Source organism: Mixophyes fleayi, chromosome 3 (assembly GCF_038048845.1).
Source record: "Mixophyes fleayi isolate aMixFle1 chromosome 3, aMixFle1.hap1, whole genome shotgun sequence".
NCBI lineage: Eukaryota > Metazoa > Chordata > Amphibia > Anura > Limnodynastidae > Mixophyes > Mixophyes fleayi.
Genome location: NC_134404.1, coordinates 333,072,285 through 333,096,504, shown reverse-complemented (window position 1 = coordinate 333,096,504; position 24,220 = coordinate 333,072,285). Strand labels below are relative to the sequence as shown.

The window sequence follows — 24,220 nt, the reverse complement described above, 5'->3', positions numbered from 1 at the left end:
CCCAGCACAGGATTGGCAGCCCCCTCCACCAATCTAGAGCTCAGCAGGGGCTTACATAACAAAAGGGAAAAAAAAAAAGTAACCCCTACCTGACCCAGCCCCATAAGAAACCCAGATTCAGGTGTTTTGTGTTTACCATCGGTAAAACATGCAGAGGCAAAAGCATCCAAGTAAATAAATTAAAGAAAAAAAAAAAAAAAGCAGCTTCCATAAGTCCTACACCCCTAGGTCACTAAGCTAAACTGAGCCCCAACAGCAGAGGGGTACAGAGGGGGAGGAGCTAGGGTAGGAGCTAGGGTAGGGCGTTAGTTTGTTAAAGTGCCCACACGCCTATCTCTCTTCACTACAGCACAATGTTCCCAGTGTCCCCCAATGGGTGCAGTAGAAATATACAGATCTGTACACGTCTAATTTCATTCCTCACTGTCTTTGTTATGAATAACCATAAATGTAGCAAGCGCCAAGCTAAACCCACTGTGATCGGATCTGTTCTTTTCCAGGATCCACAAGATCTCCAGAACACAGACGTGCCAATCCCAACCACAGCAAAGCTGGTGGATACAGTGGTGGAACTACTGCCAGATAACCACGGCCAGTACAGTCTGGCCTTGAACCTGATCGAGGCGGTGGAAGCCATGTCTTTGTTGTGACATGCGACCGGCGGCGGAGACGGGTTCAGGCGTTCAGGGCTTTTGTAATATATACGACTAAACCAGCCATCAAGTCTATGTTGAAAATCCATTTGTAATTAACAATCATTGTCTTGTAAAGATCAGAAGATATTCTGTGACAGAATAATATGCAATTATGTGTGTAAAAGAGAAACTGTTACATTAAGATCCCTGTGTATTTATACAGCTGGTTTGTGAGACAGGAGTAGGACTTTACCTGGAAGAGACCAGCGTGAGCCCTTCTACTCACTGTACATAGAAGACAGACACTACTCCTGCATTAGCAAATGACGCTTAAATCCTCAACTGATACAGAGAATCAAAGTGCTCTTAAAAGCAGCCGGCATTATAGAAAGCTGCAGGGTCACCCTAACCTGCGGTGCAGCTTGTGATCTACAGAGTATTATAGCAATGCCCAATCATGGGGGAAGGGGGCAACTTTTATTTTAAAACATTATATTGCATTGTTGGACTATAAAAGTATCAGATTCTAATATTAAATAAACTAATTACACAACACTATTAACGTGAAGTGGTTTATTAATTCTTAGCGGTGCCTGTGGTTACTTGGAATGATATTGTGAAGTCTAAGATTTAAAGAGCCTCAACAATGGCTCTGGGTCCTACTGAAGGGGTAGGATGCAGTGTTGGGTGTAAAGTTAACCCCAAAATGCAGCCACAGTGTCAGGTAACGGATGCATTTTAATTTGCAAAAGAAGGATTTTTTTCTCTTCGTGCAATCCATTTTTTTTTTTTCAGTCCATTGGGGGACACGTGACAAAGGTCCTTTACTTTCAGATTAAAGTGCCCCTTACTCCAGGACCACCTACTGTACCCCATTGTTGCTGTTTCCCCCCAATGACATCCTATATCCAGCCATTGATGTCTGGCGTTGTGGAGCCCTGTTTGAGAAGACCATAAATCACACAATTTTTTTAATTGGCTTTTAGACAATGTCATTTATGAAGATTTACTCAGATACCTGCAACAAAATGAAACCTAACAGTCTGACAGTATTGTAGATTTTCTGAATTTCTGTATTTATTGTGTGCGCGCCATTAAAAAAGTAGTTTTGAGTGCAACCCTTATAAGTCATTGGTTACTGGTGCTGGAAGCCTAAACCTCAGCGTTACAGCTACAGTGTATGAACGAGAGCAGTGACAGATGCTCAGGATACAGATGGAAGAAAGTTCTACTCCTAAAGGAGACAGCAACATTTACATACATAATAAGCTTATTAAATCACTACAGTTTTCCTTAAAAACTCCACTTTATTTAAACCATATCATGAGCTCCGGTGGTTTCTAGTTATTGGTTTCTTCACAATATAGAAGATATACAATGAGAAGTGCTGTCAGATTGGGGAGTGTGTCACACAGCACTTGTTGTTAAGCCCAGTGCCGAGAAACAACTCTCTTCCTCCCCAAACCCCCGTAAATCAGATACTTTGTAGCAAGAAGAAGCACTAAGCAGTTACGTAGTCAGGATACATTCAGTGTTCTCAAGTCTGATTCTCAGTCTGCCGGCCATTACCCAGCAGTCATTAAGGCGTTTCTTGTGCCACAGTTGATGCCACAGCTTCGGTTATCCGTTGTGTGGGGTCGTAGAAGAGAGATCCGCAGTGTTATCAGCCGTGCGCCATTTATATTTACTACAAAGCAAAATGGGTCCGAGGAGTGTTTCAGGACCAGGACTCCTGGTCTGTAAATCGAGGTCCATGAACAGTGATCCGGCACCTTCCTCTGACTTGTGGCTGATTCTACCTATTTTCCACTACTTTTACAAAATAATCCTGTCCTTAATTGGCCACATTGTTGGGGCTCCCTTCTCTTCCTATGTGCTGTTGGGGTTCCCCACAACAGAGAGCCCTGTTTGTGAGTAGGCGGCAGCAGAATGATGTTAGTCCCTCCTCTTCCGGCTACTTAGTCTTGGCACAGTGACTATTTGCTCTGATCTCTTAGCGTCAGTAGCCTGACGAGGCCGGGCTTATACCACACACTGCTACAGCTTATTCACAGACTAGGCTTTTCGGGGGTCTGATTTCATCAACAACCTCAGGAGCACATAGGAAGGGGCACCAGGGGTAAACTCCCATAATTAGGAGCTTAGGGTGCGTGGTGCTTACTTTACAAAAATACTGGTAAAAAGGTTGCGTTCAGCTTTCATTTTATAACAGGGCTTCTGCATAAGCAGTGGCCGAAGATTTTTTATTTTTGCATAATAAAATAAAAAGCGTCAATACTGACTGGGGAACATTTAGGAAACTGGTGAATGGGAAGAGTTGGTGTTACTCATGGCAACCAATCATTTTCTAATTTTTCCTGGTATAGTTTAGGGAATGAATGCAGTCATCTGCCGGGGGTTAAATCAACTTTTTTTCCCGCATGTTTACAAATGCACCATTATCGCTAAATATTTCAGAGATAAATCACTAAGGGGCAGATTTATCAAAACTTCTACAAAGGAAAAGAGGTATTGCCCGTAGCAGTGAGTTGGTCTTTGTTAAAGAACATTGTAAGAAGACAAAATCAGCCATAGGAGTCATGTGTTTGCAATCCCAAGCCTGGAAACGAGAAAATAAAATACTGTGGATACCTAGACAGAGCGTTTAGCCGGAGCGTGAGGAAAGGAGCGCGCGGAACAACTAATATTTCAGATAGATATTGAGGATGAAGAAGATGGATATGGAGGTTCCATAGTATACTGGGGCCCTTTTAACAATATCCAGTTGTACTAAGATTATTTCGATTTGAATTTATTTTAAACTTGACAAATGTAAATAAAAATAATTTATAATAAAATAATGAAAAAAATATAAACATTAACTAGATAAGTGATAGATATAATCTGATTGGTTGCTATGGACAACACATCCACTCTGCCTTTTAAGAAGGTTTGATAAATCTACCCCCAAGATCAGAGCCAGCAGCAGTGTCCTGTACAAGTGCTATGATGATCTCGCTTGTCCCTTTAAATGGTTATAATACCAGATCCATGTGTCCATACTGTGTCTGGGACAGGCTGTCTGCGATCCTCCACTTGTGACCATCTGTCCACAGCTGATAGGTCTCTGACAAGTCACCTGACCCAGGACCACAGACACAGCCATAAGTCACGTCTTCCAGACTACTGACTCCATTTCCCAGCGACGGCCTCCAGGCAGCGCGGACAGGGCGTCAGCGACGACTGAGCGGTGTATTTTCGGCAGCGAGGGCAGCGTTCTTTGGTACTTGGCTGAATAATGACTTTATAGGTCTCTTCCTCACAGATGTCCCCACCTGGGAATATAACAACAGGTCGTCACTGACTAGACAGTCTATGAAATTACCACATGCCGGCTAATCTGCTGGTGGCTACATTGGTGTTAAATGGGTCAATGGAGCCAATGATGAGGCGAGTTGGGAGTACCACCATTTACTTTAGGAAAACACTGGAGTACAAGGGGGGGAAAAAGCATTTGCTGTATATCAGATGTATAAATGGGACATTTTCTGGTGATCTTTTTACAAGACATGTCTATGTCAACACTTTTATATAGTGATCATTGCTACATTTTTCTTTTTCGACAGCCCCCAATAAATGACTGAACCAGGTTTCGATTCTCTCATTAACTAAAGTGCTAACCGGGACAACTGGAATAAGCTGAACATACTGTACTATTACAGAACCTATATTAATAAATCCACTCGACAGAGCAGTCTGTACGGCCGCTACCACTAAACTAGATCCCAACTTACTGAGAGACGTGGACTTGGGCATAATATTTTGTGCACGTTTTACACTACACGGAGTAAAATATTGTAGATTTCAGTGTACAGGTTAATAAGTTTGTCAAAAACCTCCCTATCGCACCAGGATAGTCCTAAAAACTCCAAGTGAAGAGATATCATTGAATATAGTGTATAGTTCAACTCCTGGAGATAGGTGCACCCACACAAATAGTTAAGTTTAGAAAGAAGCAAATAAGTTCGGAATGACATTAACTCTTTCATGACTGTGGGTACTTTAGAAAGGGCTCGTTCACACCAACCTGCTGTTAATTTTGCTTTTCAGCTGATAATACCTGCAAAGCGCATTAATAATAAGAGGACGGGCTCCTAATGGACTTGTTCTCACTATTGCGCGCTGAGGATTTAGAACCCAGCAACACCTATTTGCGTTAGAGTGCCGCTATCAGTACAATAGATTGTATTGGTAAAAGCGTGTGTTATTTCACACAGATGCAAATAAAAATATTTATTTGTATCTTTTTAAGCTTCATTTCAGTGAGAGCTAATCTGGGTCTCCTGAGACTCCAGCTCAGTACTGTAGGAGGAACGATGCTATATCCTCTCCAGAGTCTACGGAGATGCAGAAATGCTGCCCAGAGTTCTACTGTACTGAGAGATCTCAGCACAATGCTTTCTGGTAGTGTCCCTGGAATACCAAACACCCCAGGGCCAGTGGCGAAGCACTTGGAGAGCCACAGGTTGGCCAGGTCTGCTCTAAGTGTTGTGAAACTACAAGGCCCAGCATGCTTTGCCTGTAGATTACCAGCAGATTGCTAGCAGGGCATGCTGGAGTTTGTAGTTTCATAACACCACAGGTTGGTCAGGCCTGACTTAGAGGAACTCAAGGTAGATGCTTTAGTTTAATGTCAAACCCCTTTCCGCCAAATAGAGCCGCAGGCGTACTGTGCTTCGGCTCATCCCATTGGCTTCGGTGTGAAAATCACGCAGCAGTTTGTATGGAAACGTCTCCAGACTGATACCCAGAGGCGCATCTGTTACACAGTCTGGTTGGGGCTACTGATCCTCTATAGGAGTGTGGAGGAGTTTACGTTAATAGTCTGTTCCCGCCATATTGAGCACAAATAAAGAGGGGTAGTGGACACTTATATAAATGTGTCGGAGGGAACGTGGTCTCAGATATGTAACACTCGAGAGACAAAGATTCATGTAAAAGTCACTGTTCATTTTTCCTACCTTCCAGGTTTATCAGAAACGACCCCTCAAGAACCGTGGCCCCTGCTGCTAGGTCCAGTGGTACCTCGCTCACCAGACTCGTCTGAGACGCCATTAATAATTCATTCAGCTGCGAGGTGCTGGAGGTCTCCTCGGCCTGCAGAGTCTGAGAGATACATCCGCAATCAGCGCTTGTAACAAACTCCGGTCCAGATCTTCCTGCCAGCACTGTAGGAGCCATGGAATAGCTCTAGTAGAGTCAGTTTACCCAGAATCCTCTAGTGCTGGTAGAAGGAGGAGACCCAAACAAGCCTGAGTCTGATTATAATAAAAAATTCCCAAGAAAGAAAGGGGTTGGGGGGGGGTTGGGGGAAGGGGGGAAGAGATATATCACCATAATTAGGAGATTTAGCGGATTACATATTTTTGGTCATGACATACTCTAAGTAGGGTCCATTCAGAGTGACTGTCATAGTAATTATAAATTAATTTGGGTTTGATAGCGATCTGTGTTTCGGTGCATTACAGAGAAGCAGCGAGACTCTCACCTCCATTATCTCAAACAACAGGCCGGGCTCTATGACAACGGTCAGCTCGTACTCTGCCGCGTTCCTGCCGGGCACCGCCCCGAGGAAAAGATCTCTCATGGAGCAGGCGGCCTCCACCGCTTCCACCAGGCCCGGCTTCTTCCACATGGAATTAGACGCGATCCAGCCGGTGAGAAAAACACTATCACCATCTATAGGAACAGAGAACAACGCTACGGTGTGAAAATAACCTTTTGTTTGACATAAGTTAATAATACAACTGAAAATTGTACTTATTCTATCTACAGATCTTCAAAGCAAATAAATAATTCAGATTGTTTTTTTCTATGTCACTGCTGCCCATTTGTTGTTTCTACATCATCTGATAATACACATAACGGATTTTATTGGAGTATAATCAGCTCCCCGGACATACCATCTTCCTCCTCTGTCCCTGTGCGTATAACCTGCCCTCTCTCCTGCTCTGATCTACGTCCCGGTGCGTATAACCTGCCCTCTGTCCTGCCCTGATCTACGTCCCAGTGCGTATAACCTGCCCTCACTCCTGCCCTGATCTACGTCCTGATGCGTATAACCTGCCCTCTCTCCTGCTCTGATCTACGTCCCAGTGCGTATAACCTGCCCTCACTCCTGCCCTGATCTACGTCCCTGTGCGTATAACCTGCCCTCTCTCCTGCTCTGATCTACGTCCCTGTGCGTATAACCTGCCCCTCTGTCCTGCCCTGATCTACGTCCCGGTGCGTATAACCTGCCCCTCTGTCCTGCCCTGATCTACGTCCCGGTGCGTATAACCTGCCCTCTCTCCTGCTCTGATCTACGTCCCGGAGCGTATAACCTGCCCTCTGTCCTGCCCTGATCTACGTCCCGGTGCGTATAACCTGCCCTCTGTCCTGCTCTGATCTACGTCCCGGTGCGTATAACCTGCCCTCTCTCCTGCTCTGATCTACGTCCCGGTGCGTATAATCAGCTCCCCGGACATACCATCTTCCTCCTCTGTCCCTGTGCGTATAACCTGCCCTCTCTCCTGCTCTGATCTACGTCCCGGTGCGTATAACCTGCCCTCTGTCCTGCCCTGATCTACGTCCCAGTGCGTATAACCTGCCCTCACTCCTGCCCTGATCTACGTCCTGATGCGTATAACCTGCCCTCTCTCCTGCTCTGATCTACGTCCCAGTGCGTATAACCTGCCCTCACTCCTGCCCTGATCTACGTCCCTGTGCGTATAACCTGCCCTCTCTCCTGCTCTGATCTACGTCCCTGTGCGTATAACCTGCCCCTCTGTCCTGCCCTGATCTACGTCCCGGTGCGTATAACCTGCCCCTCTGTCCTGCCCTGATCTACGTCCCGGTGCGTATAACCTGCCCTCTCTCCTGCTCTGATCTACGTCCCGGTGCGTATAACCTGCCCTCTGTCCTGCCCTGATCTACGTCCCGGTGCGTATAACCTGCCCTCTGTCCTGCTCTGATCTACGTCCCGGTGCGTATAACCTGCCCTCTCTCCTGCTCTGATCTACGTCCCGGTGCGTATAACCTGCCCTCTCTCCTGCTCTGATCTACGTCCCGGTGCGTATAACCTGCCCTCTCTCCTGCTCTGATCTACGTCCCGGTGCGTATAACCTGCCCTCTCTCCTGCTCTGATCCACGTCCCGGTGCGTATAACCTGCCCTCTGTCCTGCCCTGATCTACGTCCTGGTGCGTATAACCTGCCCCTCTGTCCTGCCCTGATCTACGTCCCGGTGCGTATAACCTGCCCTCTCTCCTGCTCTGATCCACGTCCCGGTGCGTATAACCTGCCCTCTCTCCTGCTCTGATCTACGTCCCGGTGCGTATAACCTGCCCTCTGTCCTGCTCTGATCTACGTCCCGGTGCGTATAACCTGCCCTCTCTCCTGCTCTGATCTACGTCCCTGTGCGTATAACCTGCCCCTCTGTCCTGCCCTGATCTACGTCCCGGTGCGTATAACCTGCCCTCTGTCCTGCTCTGATCTACGTCCCGGTGCGTATAACCTGCCCTCTCTCCTGCTCTGATCTACGTCCCTGTGCGTATAACCTGCCCTCTCTCCTGCTCTGATCTACGTCCCGGTGCGTATAACCTGCCCCTCTGTCCTGCCCTGATCTACGTCCCGGTGCGTATAACCTGCCCTCTCTCCTGCTCTGATCTACGTCCCTGTGCGTATAACCTGCCCTCTCTCCTGCTCTGATCTACGTCCCGGTGCGTATAACCTGCCCTCTCTCCTGCTCTGATCCACGTCCCGGTGCGTATAACCTGCCCTCTCTCCTGCTCTGATCTACGTCCCTGTGCGTATAACCTGCCCTCTGTCCTGCCCTGATCTACGTCCCGGTGCGTATAACCTGCCCTCTGTCCTGCCCTGATCTACGTCCCAGTGCGTATAACCTGCCCCTCTGTCCTGCCCTGATCTACGTCCCAGTGCGTATAACCTGCCCCTCTGTCCTGCTCTGATCTACGTCCCTGTGCGTATAACCTGCCCTCTCTCCTGCTCTGATCTACGTCCCTGTGCGTATAACCTGCCCCTCTGTCCTGCCCTGATCTACGTCCCGGTGCGTATAACCTGCCCTCTGTCCTGCCCTGATCTACGTCCCAGTGCGTATAACCTGCCCTCTCTCCTGCTCTGATCCACGTCCCGGTGCGTATAACCTGCCCTCTCTCCTGCTCTGATCTACGTCCCTGTGCGTATAACCTGCCCTCTGTCCTGCCCTGATCTACGTCCCGGTGCGTATAACCTGCCCTCTGTCCTGCCCTGATCTACGTCCCAGTGCGTATAACCTGCCCCTCTGTCCTGCCCTGATCTACGTCCCAGTGCGTATAACCTGCCCCTCTGTCCTGCTCTGATCTACGTCCCTGTGCGTATAACCTGCCCTCTCTCCTGCTCTGATCTACGTCCCTGTGCGTATAACCTGCCCCTCTGTCCTGCCCTGATCTACGTCCCGGTGCGTATAACCTGCCCTCTGTCCTGCCCTGATCTACGTCCCAGTGCGTATAACCTGCCCTCTCTCCTGCTCTGATCTATGTCCCGGTGCGTATAACCTGCCCTCTCTCCTGCCCTGATCTACGTCCCGATGCGTATAACCTGCCCCTGTCCTGCCCTGATCTACGTCCCGGTGTGTATAACCTGCCCTCACTCCTGCTCTGATTTACGTCCCAGTTTGTATAACCTGCCCTCTGTCCTGCCCTGATCTACGTCCCGATGCGTATAACCTGCCCTCTGTCCTGCCCTGATCTACGTCCCGGTGCGTATAACCTGCCCTCACTCCTGCTCTGATCTACGTCCCGGTGCGTATAACCTGCCCTCACTCCTACCCTGATCTACGTCCCAGTGCGTATAACCTGCCCTCTCTCCTGCTTTGATCTACGTCTCGGTACTTATAACCTGCCCTCACTCCTGCTCTGATCTATGTCCTAGAGCGTATAACCTGCCCTCACTCCTGCTCTGATCTATGTCCCGGTGCGTATAACCTGCCCTCACTCCTGCTCTGATCTACGTCCCGGTGCGTATAACCTGCCCTCACTCCTGCTCTGATCTACGTCCCGGTGTGTATAACCTGCCCTCACTCCTGCTCTGATCTACGTCCCGGTGCGTATAACCTGCCCTCACTCCTGCTCTGATCTACGTCCCGGTGCGTATAACCTGCCCTCTCTCCTGCCCTGATCTACGTCCCGGTGTGTAAAACCTGCCCTCTCTCCTGCCCTGATCTACGACCCGGTGGGTATAACCTGCCCTCTCTCCTGCCCTGATCTACGTCCTGGTGTGTATAACCTGCCCTCACTCCTGCCCTGAACCACGTCCCGGTACTTATAACCTGCCCTCTCTTCCGTACTCACTCAGTGTTACTGTATGGGAGCAGCTATACGGAACTGTTTAGACCACTAAAGGCTCATCACAAAGGATATGAAAGTAAATAGAGCAAATAGGGGAAAACAATACAACATATTACATTGCAGAGTACCAGGGAAGCAGCCAGTTTGTGGGCTGAACCCACATTCACTTTGAGCCTCAGTGATGTGAACGGTGACCTGATTGGCTGCATTGGTTCAGCCCACAAGATGACCCACCACCCCCCCCCCCCCTCTCCCACTGTGCGTGGGGGGAACACTTCACGCATCCAGCGGTCTCTCTACCTTTCCGATAAGGCAGATACTGGAACACCTCCTCCGCCAAGTGTGGAAGAACTGGAGCAAATGAGCGCACCAGGATATCCAGCGCCTTCGCCATGACGGTCTGACAGGAGCGACGTCTGGGGTCTCTCTCTTCTTCACAGTAAAGCCTGAAAGCAGCACATGCAGCAAATTACATCTAGAGCCTTGGTGGCCCCTGAGTAACCTCTTACTAAGGCTGTGATAGGAGAACACATTCATTCACACATCACCAGGACAACCGGTTATCGGCTAGTCATGCCTGGTAACCTGGCCCTTTGTAAAGCATAGAAGAACTTGCAGTCTACTAAATCCCCACACACACATATTATATATTTATTATTACCTGTCCTTCACTATACTGAAGTAGAAGCTCGACAAGTCTCTGCTGACCAGGGCTTCCAGTAGACGAATAACTTTCCCAAACTCATAATTCTTGTACGCCTCGGTGACCTGAAGACACAAACCACAATGTTCTTGCCACAAGAGATGTATTATATAGAAATTCATTGTAATACGAGTCATTCCCTGTACTTTACATGTACCCAGGTGCTGCTACTAAGGCCTGTTATACAGCTATGGGCACTTGTGGGTCTAGTGCCACCTACGCAGATTGCAGACTGATTGTGCACATTAAATACTGTATGTAGTATTGTAAGTCTGAGGGTTGGATTTCTCACAATAACTTGGTTTTATTCTGTACATCACATGCAGGGCTGCCGAGAGGAACTTTGGGGCCCCTGTACAGCAACTTCTTAGGGTCCCTTCCATAGCTGTTGAAGGGGGCGTGACCACACCAGGTTGGTGTCTCCTCCTACACAGGCTCTAGTACCTTGTTCCCGCGTCCCCTCCCCTCCCAGGTGCCCCCCGATCACGTTATCTGATGGGCCCCTCGATCTGATGGCTGGCAGCCCCGGTTACCTTGCTGGCGTAGTCGTGAAGCAGATGCAGCATAAACTGGTCTATAATGTACATCTCCGGTCCAGGGACAGAGTCTGTCTCCGGGGTGAAGCCGGACAGGTTCCCCAGCATGAACCTCAATGTGTTCCGCAGCTGGAAGACGACACACAGAGAGTGAGAGGAGACAACGCGGAGGCAGACGGGTCACACGGGGTTCTATTCAGTGACATTCCGAAATATTCGTCACATTTATATACCATGTCCATTGTTCTTGTAAAACAGAAAACGAGGTCAGAGGGATAATTATTTTCATTATAGCCCCCATAATCCACATACGGAGGGGACACCGCCAGTGTGCGGCCTGAACCAAACATGAGAAATTAAGTCATTTATTATTCTTCTGTAAAAGGGGTGGGGTTTGTTTAAAAAAATAAAAATAGAGCACACCACTTAAAGGTGGAAAATACCTTTAAACTAAACTGCAATTGTCATAGGAAATTTGTTCTTGTTTTTTTTAAATAGTGTATATTACATGCACTTGTATATTTCCTGGCTCGGGTATGGCTATAGCTGCCGTGTTCCCGAAAAACCCACATTTCTACAATACTTCACTGACCTACAGTCCCTATGAATGTCCCTGTATGGCTATGGATGTATGTTTGTACAATGCTTTACAAATAAAAGCAACATAATATAAGTTAACGAGAAGACAAATTTGCCAGGGGGTGTAGTAATGTAACATAAGTAAATAGACTTAGAACGAACACAGGTCTTTCCTGATGCACAGGATGGTCTATGGTTGGGCAGCAATGATATTACAATTATACTATGGACAGAAAAAAAAAAGTGACAAAAATCCTCAATTTTGTTTTCTACTTTAAGAAATGATTAACAATTCTGTGAAAATCCCAGTGAGGGTAATAAAAAGGGAGATAAGATTTATTATTTGACGGCACGTTTGTGAAACATGACGAGACAAGTTACGAGTGAACCTGAAGAACAGTGCTCAGGGCTTCAGTGAATACGGTGCTCTCTGTCTCACTGTGTAATGGTCGGTGACTCGCAGCCCCCATGACTTCAATATTCCTTATTTTGACAGGAGGTCGGCTGACGGTTTTAGCTTTGTACTCTAGACACCAAAGCCGGCTGTGTGACGAGAAGTCTGAAAATCTGTGACCACTTGTCCTAAAATGTATATTACCTTATTGATGTCGTCCCGTGCCGAGTTAAGTACGGTTGGTCCTATTGTGACTTCAGTAAACACGTTAGACTCCGCCACCCACCAGCGTAAAACGTCAGCTCCGTAGGCCGGCTCCGTCACTTCGTCCTAATTCAGACAAAAACGGCGACACAAATCTACAGTCTTCATGCCAACAACCAACTACAAAATGACTATATATACACAAACACACACATTAATATATTGTTTAAATGTGTAACAATTTTTTTTTTACGTTTAGCTGTAACTACTTTATACAATTTCTCTTTGAAGCACAATCCTGAATCTTTGGTCCCCTTATAAGTCACTCATTTAGTGATTTACCGGTCACCTGCATAGACACAGTGGAGCCGATGTAATGGGGACAAGCATCAGATCACATTATTGGAGCAGAAGCGTGAAGAGTTCATACACCCACAACCGTAGCGTCACACTTGTAAGACAACATCACCTTCCACTCATTACTTAACTTGCGGCATAGTAATTGTGACCGCATCATGCATTTACACAATCTAAGGGGTCAAAAGAGGAGAAATTACACGGGAGGGCCACGTGTCGCCACTTTAAGGCCGTTTGCCCATCACTGCTTTAATTCCGCTCTCCTAAGGCGCAGAGGGCGGGGCTACCTTCCTATTAGAATGCTGCAGAGTCTGGCCCCTCCCTGTTATTTGCATTCAGTTCTGATGTCTCTAGGACAGGAGAGGTGGGAGCCAATAAAAAGATAATAAGATAACTCTTCTAGAATACAACATGTGCAATTCAAAATTATATAATGCAGTGAATTGGTGAAAGACTCACTTTAGTACAAGTTGTCATATAATTACAGCTGGACAGAAGAGAGATGTAAAGTATAGGAGTGTAACAAGGTTTAATTTGTTTCTTGCAGACAGAAGTTCTAGTCTCACCTGTCCCCCATTTATAACAACATCCGGGTCCACCACGTTCCCAACAGATTTTGACATCTTCTCTCCTCTCTCGCTTAGTGTAAAGCCATGGACAATCACATTCCTGAGACACGGAAACAAGTGAGGCCATAAGATCTCAAAAAAAGATATTTTAAAAAAAGATAGAAAAAAAGAAAAAAGTTATTATATAACTCTCTCTATACATACACCGATCAGACACAACAATACAACCACTGACAAGTGAAGTGAATAAAATTGATTATCTGGTTACAATGGCTCCGGTCAAGGGGTGGGATATATTAGGCAGCAAGTGAACAGTCAGTTCTTGAAGTCGATGTGTTGGAAGCAGGAAAAATGGTCAAGTGTAAGGATCTGAGTGACTTTGACGAGGGCGAAATTGTGATGTCTAAACGACTGGGTCAGAGCATCTCCAAAACGGTAGATCTTGTGGGGTGTTCCTGGTATGCAGTGGTTAGTACCTCCCAAAAGTGGTCCAAGAAAGGACAATTGGTGATCCGGTGACATGGGTGGGGCTATTCATTTATCGATGGGGGCTATTCTTTTACTTGTGGGATGAATGTGGTGGTGGTGCCTATTAATTGAATACTGGGGAGTTTTGGGTGCTTTAATTGAATGTAGGACCGAGTTGTGTAGAATGCGGCCTATTTGTGAAATGTGAATTCTATTAATTTAATGTCGGGGCTGGTGGGGGGATATGCCTATTTTTTTAAACGTAAATATAGTAATTTAATAATGGGAAGGAGACCTGATCATGAAACATGGGTACTTTGATTTAGTGTCAGGGCTGGTTAGAGGGAGGTCTAGTGTGTCACTAGTTGCTTTGCTTTCCTCGTGGTAAATAATAACTAAATTTTTACTAACGGGGTCCAGCCAATCAGCAAGTGAGGTGAAGACACTAACAGCAGCAGCAGGTAGTCAAACTACAAGAACAGGTAGGAGAGGGATTTACAGGGTCTAGCACATGAACAAGGCTAGGCATACCACCCACCCCACAGTTGTTTGACTATTTCTCTTCCAGCAGCGCGCCCCGTGGTAGGCAGCATCTACTCCCACCAAAATTAGGAGAGGGGAAGTCAGTGGTCTCTCTCGCCCAGGGCACTAAAATCTCTGGTTACGGCTCTGTCAGAGAGTCCAAGGTGATGCCTTGGCTTCCAAATTCCCCAGATCTCAATCCGATCAAACATCTGTGGGATGTGCTGGAAAAACAAGTCCAAGCCATGGAGACCTCACCTCGCAAGTGGACTCAAAGGATCTGCTGCTAGCGTCTAGTTGCCAGATACCACAGGACACCTTCAGAGGGGTCTTGTGGAGTTCCAGCGGAGCTGTTGTGGCGGCCCAAGGGGGACCTACATAATATTATCCCAAATATGCAAATTGCAACACAGGGCCCAATCCTCCAGCAGGCGAGTCGAGCCCTATGTCGGCCACTCCTGCTGTTCCTCTGCGAGATGTAAACCTTCCAAGATCTCAGCAAGATCGCTATTGGCGCTGGGACCTCGAAATGTCAGCGCAGCCTATTAATTCACCAGTGTGACTGGCTAAGTGATGTTACCGCTTCCAAATGAAATAGTTACATAGTAACATAGTTGATGAGGTTGAAAATAAGACACCAGTCCATCAAGTTCAACCTATTTTGGATCTCCTGCGATCCTGCACTTATATTTGAAATTGACCCAGAGTAAGCAACCGCCAATCTGTTTCAATTGTGAAAATCCCCCCAGACTCAATATTGCAGTCCTATTTTTACCCTATATCCACTACTATCCTTCATTTTAATTAACGGTCGTATCCCTGGATACACTTTTCCGCTAAAAAATTGTCTAACCCTTTCTTAAACATATCTATTGAATCTGCCATCACAACCTTCCCTGGCAGGTAATTCCATATCTTGACGGCCCTTACTGTAAAGAACCCCTTCCTTTGCTGGTTGTGAAATTTCCTCTCCTCTAACCTTAGGGGGTGACCGCGTGTCCTGTGTATGGTCCTTGGGGTAAAAAGTTCCCATGAAAGTTCTCTGTATTGACCCTTAATGTATTTGTACATAGTAATCATATCTCCTCTTAGACGCCTCTTTTCTAAAGTAAACATGCCTAAACTGGCTAACCTCTCCTCATAACTTAGTGACCCTTTCTAGTTCCAAATTATCTTTTTTATAGAGTGGTGCCCAGAACTGTACTGCATATTCAAGATGAGGTCTTAGCAACGATTTATACAGTGGCAAAATGACATTGTCTTCCCTTGCATCTATGCCCCTTTTTATGCATGCCAATACTTTATTTGCCCTTGCAGCTGCTGCTTGACATTGAGCACTATTGCTAAGACTACTGTCTAGGAGCACTCCCAAATCCTTTTGCATTATAGATTGGCTGCCTTCTCATTAATACAAATTCAGCCAATAAAATGGCTGCTTCCACGTTACAAGTACTTTCTCAACCCATCCTACACGTCCACAACAGTCTGCGAGAAAGCAGTAAAGTGCAGGGTACAGTTCCCCCCCCTTCACTACACTGCTCAATAAGAAGACAATTCATGAATTACATTACACTCCCATACTGGTTCTCAGCATGACAAACACTGCTGTGTCAGTCACCAAGGTTTACTAGTGAGACAGATTTCAGCTGTTCTTGTCTAGCAGTAAAGGGGCATCTTGGTAATCAACGTCATTATAACACCCCAAACCTTGGACCTGGTTTCTGTCAGACTTTTATTGTAGGACAGACCAAAGCGTAAAGGTCAGACAGCAGAAACGCAGATTGATAATGTCGTTTGTTTGCACAGGAGCTGATAGTTGTTCATCGGAGTGAAAGGAATGATGGGAAAACTAAACTTAGATACCAGACAGTGACTGATTAACCCTTACACTCTGTATTTATGTGATCAAACATTTACAGAATATGTATAGTTGCTTATTTACATGAATTTACCTTACTTAAGCTACCCGCATAGATACTAATGTTGGTGTATTAGCTCAATACTGGCACACAGTTATTCGCCATGCCCAGGAATGATGGCAGAGCGTCGCGTGCGGTCATCTGCAGGCAGCACGTACATGACGTGATCCCACTGCAAGACGCTAGGGCCGAGCAGCAGATCGCCCGCGTGCAGAGATCACCATTCAGTAGACTGAAGAGACGGATCCTGTCCGTGTACAGGACACTATAGACAGCGCTAATTATTTACCTGTTCTACGTATAGGACAATAAACTACATTGCAATAAGGTACTTACCTGTACGGTGCCTTATTCCTGGTAGCTACACTGGTGAGTAGGGAGGACTGAAACCAACCTCCGAGCTGGTCCTTCCCTTCCATGTACACGTCGGCTCTCTGATCCCCATCTGCGGCACATAGAGGTATTATTAATATTATACACACAGCGTGACGTTCTCATGTAGGAGGCATGAGGCACTTACTGTGTATCTCCTGATTATAATAACAGCTCTATAATAGGTGTTCATATAAACCATGTAGCTGTTCCTAGTAATATTACATAAGTTCCACATAGACCATGTAAGCTCTTCCCAGTAATAATTATATTATATGTGTTCCACACAGACCATTTAGCTCTTCCAGTAATAATATTATTATATGTGTTCCACACAGACCATATAGCTCTTCCCAGTAATAATAATATTATATGTGTTCCACATAGACCATTTAGCTCTTCCCAGTAATAATAATATTATATGTGTTCCACACAGACCATATAGCTCTTCCCAGTAATAATATTATTATATGTGTTCCACACAGACCATATAGCGCTTCCCAGTAATAATTATATTATATGTGTTCCACATAGACCATTTAGCTCTTCCCAGTAATAATAATATTATATGTGTTCCACACAGACCATTTAGCTCTTCCCAGTAATAATATTATTATATGTGTTCCACACAGACCATATAGCTCTTCCCAGTATAATAATATTATATGTGTTCCACACAGACCATTTAGCTCTTCCCAGTAATAATTATATTATATGTGTTCCACATAGACCATTTAGCTCTTCCAGTAATAATTATATTATATGTGTTCCACACAGACCATTTAGCTCTTCCCAGTAATAATATTATTATATGTGTTCCACATAGACCATATAGCGCTTCCCAGTAATAATAATATTATATGTGTTCCACACAGACCATTTAGCTCTTCCCAGTAATAATATTATTATATGTGTTCCACACAGACCATATAGCTCTTCCCAGTAATAATAATATTATATGTGTTCCACATAGACCATTTAGCTCTTCCCAGTAATAATATTATTATATGTGTTCCACACAGACCATATAGCGCTTCCCAGTAATAATTATATTATATGTGTTCCACATAGACCATTTAGCTCTTCCCAGTAATAATATTATTATATGTGTTCCACACAGACCATATAGCGCTTCCCAGTAATAATTTTATTATATGTGTTCCACATAGACCATTTAGCTCTTCCCAGTAATAATAATATTATATGTGTTCCACACAGACCATTTAGCTCTTCCCAGTAATAATATTATTATATGTGTTCCACACAGACCATATAGCTCTTCCCAGTAATAATAATATTATATGTGTTCCACACAGACCATTTAGCTCTCCCAGTAATAATATTATTATATGTGTTCCACACAGACCATTTAGCTCTTCCCAGTAATAATATTATTATATGTGTTCCACACAGACCATATAGCGCTTCCCAGTAATAATTATATTATATGTGTTCCACATAGACCATATAGCGCTTCCCAGTAATAATTATATTATATGTGTTCCACACAGACCATTTAGCTCTTCCCAGTAATAATAATATTATATGTGTTCCACACAGACCATTTAGCTCTTCCCAGTAATAATATTATTATATGTGTTCCACACAGGACCATATAGCTCTTCCCAGTAATAATTATATTTTATGTGTTCCACACAGACCATATAGCTCTTCCCAGTAATAATATTATTATATGTGTTCCACACAGACCATATAGCTCTTCCCAGTAATAATATTATTATATGTGTTCCACATAGACTACGTAACTGTGAAACTTCTTAATTATAAGCTTAACACCCCTCCATAACTATCACGGGTCTGAATAATGCTGCCGATACCACAAATGGCAGAACAATTGATTTGATTTACAAGCTACAGATCTGTATCTCAGGAGCCCTGAGGAACAGACCCACTATGAATAAGGTATGGACCCTATACAAAGGTACGGCCTCTATACAAAGATAGGAGAATGTGTCTATCAATCACAACAACAACTAGACCCTACAGGGCTGGCCACACAGGCTATAAGCTCCCTGAATGTACATTGGTCCTATCCTTAGAACAAAATGTATTTCTTCCAATTCATGCTTTGAAGAACAACATTTAACAAATGTGGCTTTCCAGCTGCTGTGGAACTACATGTCCCCCTCTCTCATCTCGCTCCCCTTAGATCTGTACTTAACGCCGCTGCTAGGCTTATTTTCCTCTCTCGCCGTTCCACCTCTGTATCCCCACTCTACCAAGCCCTTCACTGGCTCCCCTTCCCCTACAGAATCCTTTTCAAGCTCCTCACTCTGACTTACAAGGCGCTCGCCAACTCCACTGCTCCCTACATCTCTAACCTTATCTCTATTCACACTCCCTCCCGCTCACTGCGATCGTCCAACGATTGTCGCCTCTCTTCCCCTCTGATTACCTCCTCTCACGCACGTATCCAAGACTTCTCCCGCGCCGCTCCCCTCCATTGGAACAAGCTCCGCCGCTCCATCAGAACTTCCCCTAATCTGTCCTCTTTCAAACGAACATTAAAAACCCACCTTTTCCTTAAAGCCTTCCAGTCTCATGCCTAAACTCCCACCGGTCGGCTACCCCTCTTTCTCATCCCTTCTTCCGTTCTCCCCCTTCCTCGACTAAGTCTCAGTTTCTCCCGTCTCTCCGTCTCATCTATGTGTCTGTCTGTCTTCCCCTCCCTTTAGATTGTTCGCTCCTTTGAGCAGGGCTCTCCTACCTTCTGTTTCCATCACTTTTAACTGCGCTCTCCAGCTACTCAGCTCACCTCCTCTCAGTCCCTCTACCCTCTGTCTCCTCTCGCTTCTCTCCGCTCCCCTCTCAACCTGTCATCTGTGCCCACCCTCTTGGGCCATAGTTACCTGCCTGTACTCACTTTTCCCCTCCCTCCCTCTCTTTCATGCTGTGCCTGAGCCCCCAGAGTTATAGTGCTTACTGTTACTTGTACTGTGCTGTTTCACCTTGTACTGTGCCATTGTTTGTCCTTGTACGGCGCTACGGATACTTTGTGGCGCCCTATAAATAAAAATTAGTAATAATAATAATAATAATAATAATAATAATAATGTCCCAGCATGGCTGCCATAGGACTAAATCTGCAGAAGGGGTTTCACCTGTAGTTAAAGACAGGGGCGTAGGTGACATAAAAGAAGATCAGAGAAGAGGAAATGTGATCAAGCGTAATCTAAATGGCGTTTCCTCTAACTCGGTGGGTCAGCATTAACATGTAAGCAGATATGGATGTTGTAAAGCACCAATTGCCCTGTTAAAAATTAAGCAAACAACATAATGTTTGCTTAAAAAAACAATCTGCCAGCAATACAAGTACTTAGCAGAGTCACCAGCGGGGACTGGATATGATATCCAGTGGAGATATTATCTAACAGTTTCCGAGTCTTTAATGATACAATCACCGGCTATAGAGAGTGGTCTTAAACTCCATGGAAACATATCCTACATTATTACATTGTGTATTGATTAGCAGAAAGGCGCTCACCGGTTTGGGTCACAGTTCATGTTGGGCCTCTCTCTCTCTCTCTCTCTCTCTCATAACCTTGTTTGCTCAAGTCTACAAGGTGAGAATCTCCTCAAACTTGGCAAATCTATAGAACCTCATCTTTCAAAATCCTAATTATAGTGAGTAAGGGAATGCAACTGTGACTAAAATCCTGTCTCACAGTACAGAGGTCATGAGTTCGATTCCGACCAGGGCTCTATCTGTGTGGACTCTGTATGTTCTTCCCATGTTTGAGTGGGGTTTATATAGGGGCTCCGGTCTCCTCTCACAGTTCGAACACAGACTGGTAGATTAATTGGCTTCTGATAAAAATAAAAAAAATGGACCTTAATAAAATGGACCTTAATATGTTTGTGTGTGTGGTAGGGAATTTAGAACGTAAGCTCCATTGCAGCAGGACATGACAGGATCTTCAGTCATTTTTATATCTCAAGCAGATTTATTTTCCCTTTTATATGACAACAGATAAGCTTAGGTCTCAGGACTAAAGGGTATTTATTTTCGCTAGTGGACATGTGGGGAGGTCTGAGCGGTATGTATGTGGGGAGGTCTCGGGGGGGGTATGTATGTGGGAAGGTCTGAGCGGTATGTATGTGGGGAGGCCTGAGCGGTATGTATGTGGGGAGGTCTCGGGTGGGGGTATGTATGTGGGAAGGTCTCGGGGGGGTATGTATGTGGGAAGGTCTGAGCGGTATGTATGTGGGGAGGTCTCGGGGGAGGTATGTATGTGGGGAGGTCTCGGGGGGGGGGGGGTATGTATGATGGGAAGGTCTGAGCGGTATGTATGTGGGGAGGGCCTGAGCGGTATGTAAGTGGGGAGGCCTCAGCGATATGTATGTGGGGAGGTCTGAGCGGTATGTATATGGGGAGGTCTGAGCGGTATGTATGTGGGGAGGTCCTGAGCGGTATGTATGTGGGGAGGTCTGAGCGGTATGTATGTGGGGAGGTCTCGGGGGGGGGGGTATGTATGTGGGGAGGTCTGAGCGGTATGTATGTGGGGAGGTCTGAGCGGTATGTATGCGGGGGAGGTCTGAGCGGTATGTATGTGGGGAGGTCTGAGCGGTATGTATGTGGGGAGATCTGAGCGGTATGTATGTGGGGAGGTCTCGGGGGGGGGGGTATGTATGTGGGGAAGGTCCTGAGCGGTATGTATGTGGGGAGGTCTGAGCGGTATGTATGTGGGGAGGTCTCAGGGGGGATGTATGTGGGGAGGTCTGAGCGGTATGTATGTGGGGAGGTCTCAGGGGGTATGTATGTGGGGAGGTATGTACTGTGGGGAGGTCTCGGGAGGTATGTATGTGGGGAGGTATGTATGTGGGGAGGTCTCGGGGGAGGTATGTATGTGGGGAGGTCTCGGGGGAGGTATGTATGTGGGGAGGTCTCGGGGGAGGTATGTATGTGGGGAGGTCTCGGGGGAGGTATGTATGTGGGGGAGGTCTCGGGGGAGGTATGTATGTGGGGAGGTCTCGGGGGAGGTATGTAAGTGGGGAGGTCTCGGGGGAGGTATGTATGTGGGGAGGTCTCGGGGGGAGGTATGTATGTGGGGAGGTATGTATGTGGGGAGGTCTCGGGGAGGTATGTATGTGGGGAGGTATGTATGTGGGGAGGTCTCGGGGGGCAAGTATGTATGTGGGGAGGTCTCGGGGGAGGTATGTATGTGGGGAGGTCTCGGGGGAGGTAAGTATGTGGGGAGGTATGTATGTGGGGAGGTCTCGGGGGAGGTATGTATGTGGGGAGGTATGTATGTATGTGGGGAGGTATGTATGTGGGGAGGTGTCGGGGGAGGTAAGTATGTGGGGAGGTCTCGGGGGAGGTATGTATGTGGGGAGGTCTCGGGGGAGGTAAGTATGTGGGGAGGTCTCGGGGGAGGTATGTATGTGGGGAGGTCTGAGCGGTATGTATGTGGGGAGGTCTCGGGGGGGGTATGTATGTGGGGAGGTCTGAGCGGTATGTATGTGGGGAGGTCTCAGGGGGTATGTATGTGGGGAGGTCTCGGGGGGGGGGGGGGGGGGGGGAAGTATGTACTGTGGGGAGGTCTCGGGGGGGGGGTGGGGGAGTATGTATGTGGGGAGGTCTCGGGAGGTATGTATGTGGGGAGGTATGTATGTGGGGAGGTCTCGGGGGAGGTATGTATGTGGGAGGTCTCGGGGAAGGTATGTATGTGGGAGGTCTCGGGGGGCAAGTATGTATGTGGGGAGGTATGTATGTGGGGAGGTCTCGGGGGAGTATGTATGTGGGGAGGTCTCGGGGGAGGTATGTATGTGGGGAGGTCTCGGGGGAGGTATGTATGTGGGGAGGTCTCGGGGGAGGTATGTATGTGGGGAGGTATGTATGTGGGGAGGTCTCGGGGAGGTATGTATGTGGGGAGGTATGTATGTGGGGAGGTCTCGGGGGAGGTATGTATGTGGGGGAGGTTCTCGGGGGAGGTAAGTATGTGGGGAGGTCTCGGGGGAGGTATGTATGTGGGGAGGTATGTATGTATGTGGGGAGGTATGTATGTGGGGAGGTGTCGGGGGAGGTAAGTATGTGGGGAGGTCTCGGGGGAGGTATGTATGTGGGGAGGTCTCGGGGAGGTAAGTATGTGGGGAGGTCTCGGGGGAGGTATGTATGTGGGGAGGTCTCGGGGGAGGTATGTATGTGGGGAGGTCTCGGGGGAGGTATGTATGTGGGGAGGTCTCGGGGGAGGTAAGTATGTGGGGAGGTCTCGGGGGAGGTAAGTATGTGGGGAGGTCTCGGGGGAGGTATGTATGTGGGGAGGGTCTCGGGGGAGGGTATGTATGTGGGGAGGTCCTCGGGGGAGGTATGTATGTGGGAGGTCTCGGGGAGGTATGTATGTGGGGAGGTCTCGGGGTATGTATGTGGGGAGGTCTCGGGGAGGTATGTATGTGGGGAAGTCTCGGGGGAGGTATGTATGTGGGGAGGTCTCGGGGGGTATGTATGTGGTAAAGTCTCGGGGGGTATGTATGTGGTGAGGTCTCGGGGTATGTATGTGGGGAGGTCTCGGGGGGTATGTATGTGGAGATGTCGGGGGTATGTATGTGGTGAGGTCTCGGGGGGTATGTATGTGGTGAGGTCTCGGGGGAGGTTATGTATGTGGAGATGTCGGGGGTGGTATGTATGTGGAGATGTCGGGGGTATGTATGTGGTGAGGTCTCGGGGGTATGTATGTGGGGAGGTCTCGGGGGGTATGTATGTGGTGAGGTCTCGGGGAAGGTATGTATGTGGGAGGTCTCGGGGGAGGTATGTATGTGGGAGGTCTCGGGGGAGGTATGTATGTGGGGGAGATCTCGGGGGAGGTATGTTATGTGGGGAGGTCTCGGGGAGGTATGGTATGTGGGGAGGTCTCGGGGAGGTATGTATGTGGGGAAGTCTCGGGGAGGTATGTATGTGGGGAGGTCTCGGGGGAGGTATGTATGTGGGGGAGGTCTCGGGGGAGTATGTATGTGGGGAGATCTCGGGGGAGGTATGTAGTGGGAGGTCTCGGGGAGGTATGTATGTGGGGAGGTCTCGGGAGGTATGTATGTGGGGAAGTCTCGGGGAGGTATGTATGTGGGGAGGTCTCGGGGGTATGTATGTGGGGAGGTCTCGGGGGGTATGTGTGTGGGGAGGTCTCGGGGGGTATGTATGTGGAGATGTCGGGGGTATGTATGTGGTGAGGTCTCGGGGGGTATGTATGTGGTGAGGTCTCGGGGGAGGTATGTATGTGGAGATGTCGGGGGTATGTATGTGGTGAGGTCTCGGGGGGTATGTATGTGGGGAGGTCTCGGGGGAGGTATGTATGTGGGGAGGTCTCGGGGGAGGTATGTATGTGGGGAGGTCTCGGGGGAGGTATGTATGTGGGGGAGGTCTCGGGGAGGTATGTATGTGGGGAGGTCTCGGGGGAGGTATGATGTGGGGAGGTCTCGGGGGTATGTATGTGGTGAGGTCTCGGGGAGGTATGTATGTGGTGAGGTCTCGGGGGAGGTATGTATGTGGGGAAGGTCTCGGGGGAGGTATGTATGTGGGGTGAGGTCTCGGGGGAGGTATGTATGTGGTGAGGTCTCGGGGGGTATGTATGTGGGGGAGGTCTCGGG

At 47.3% G+C, this 24,220-nt stretch overlaps 2 protein-coding genes across 2 annotated transcripts in view; one reads left to right on the top strand and one right to left on the bottom strand.

The window, feature by feature from the left end:
* RAB3GAP2 (RAB3 GTPase activating non-catalytic protein subunit 2) overlaps window positions 1-1,193 on the top strand; it is a 58,319-nt gene extending 57,126 nt beyond the window's left edge. Inside the window, exon 35 of the mRNA XM_075204276.1 lies at window positions 501-1,193. Coding sequence (XP_075060377.1) covers window positions 501-650 — 150 coding nt within the window. The 3' untranslated portion in view covers window positions 651-1,193. The remainder of the gene's footprint in view (window positions 1-500) is intronic.
* A 729-nt stretch (window positions 1,194-1,922) lies between these two features.
* IARS2 (isoleucyl-tRNA synthetase 2, mitochondrial) overlaps window positions 1,923-24,220 on the bottom strand; it is a 67,778-nt gene continuing 45,480 nt past the window's right edge. The window contains exons 15-23 of the mRNA XM_075204272.1: window positions 16,586-16,694; window positions 13,338-13,440; window positions 12,415-12,540; window positions 11,235-11,366; window positions 10,660-10,766; window positions 10,299-10,444; window positions 6,163-6,353; window positions 5,636-5,780; window positions 1,923-3,949 (exon numbers count right to left, since the gene is read on the bottom strand). Coding sequence (XP_075060373.1) covers window positions 3,798-3,949; window positions 5,636-5,780; window positions 6,163-6,353; window positions 10,299-10,444; window positions 10,660-10,766; window positions 11,235-11,366; window positions 12,415-12,540; window positions 13,338-13,440; window positions 16,586-16,694 — 1,211 coding nt within the window. The 3' untranslated portion in view covers window positions 1,923-3,797. The remainder of the gene's footprint in view (window positions 3,950-5,635; window positions 5,781-6,162; window positions 6,354-10,298; window positions 10,445-10,659; window positions 10,767-11,234; window positions 11,367-12,414; window positions 12,541-13,337; window positions 13,441-16,585; window positions 16,695-24,220) is intronic.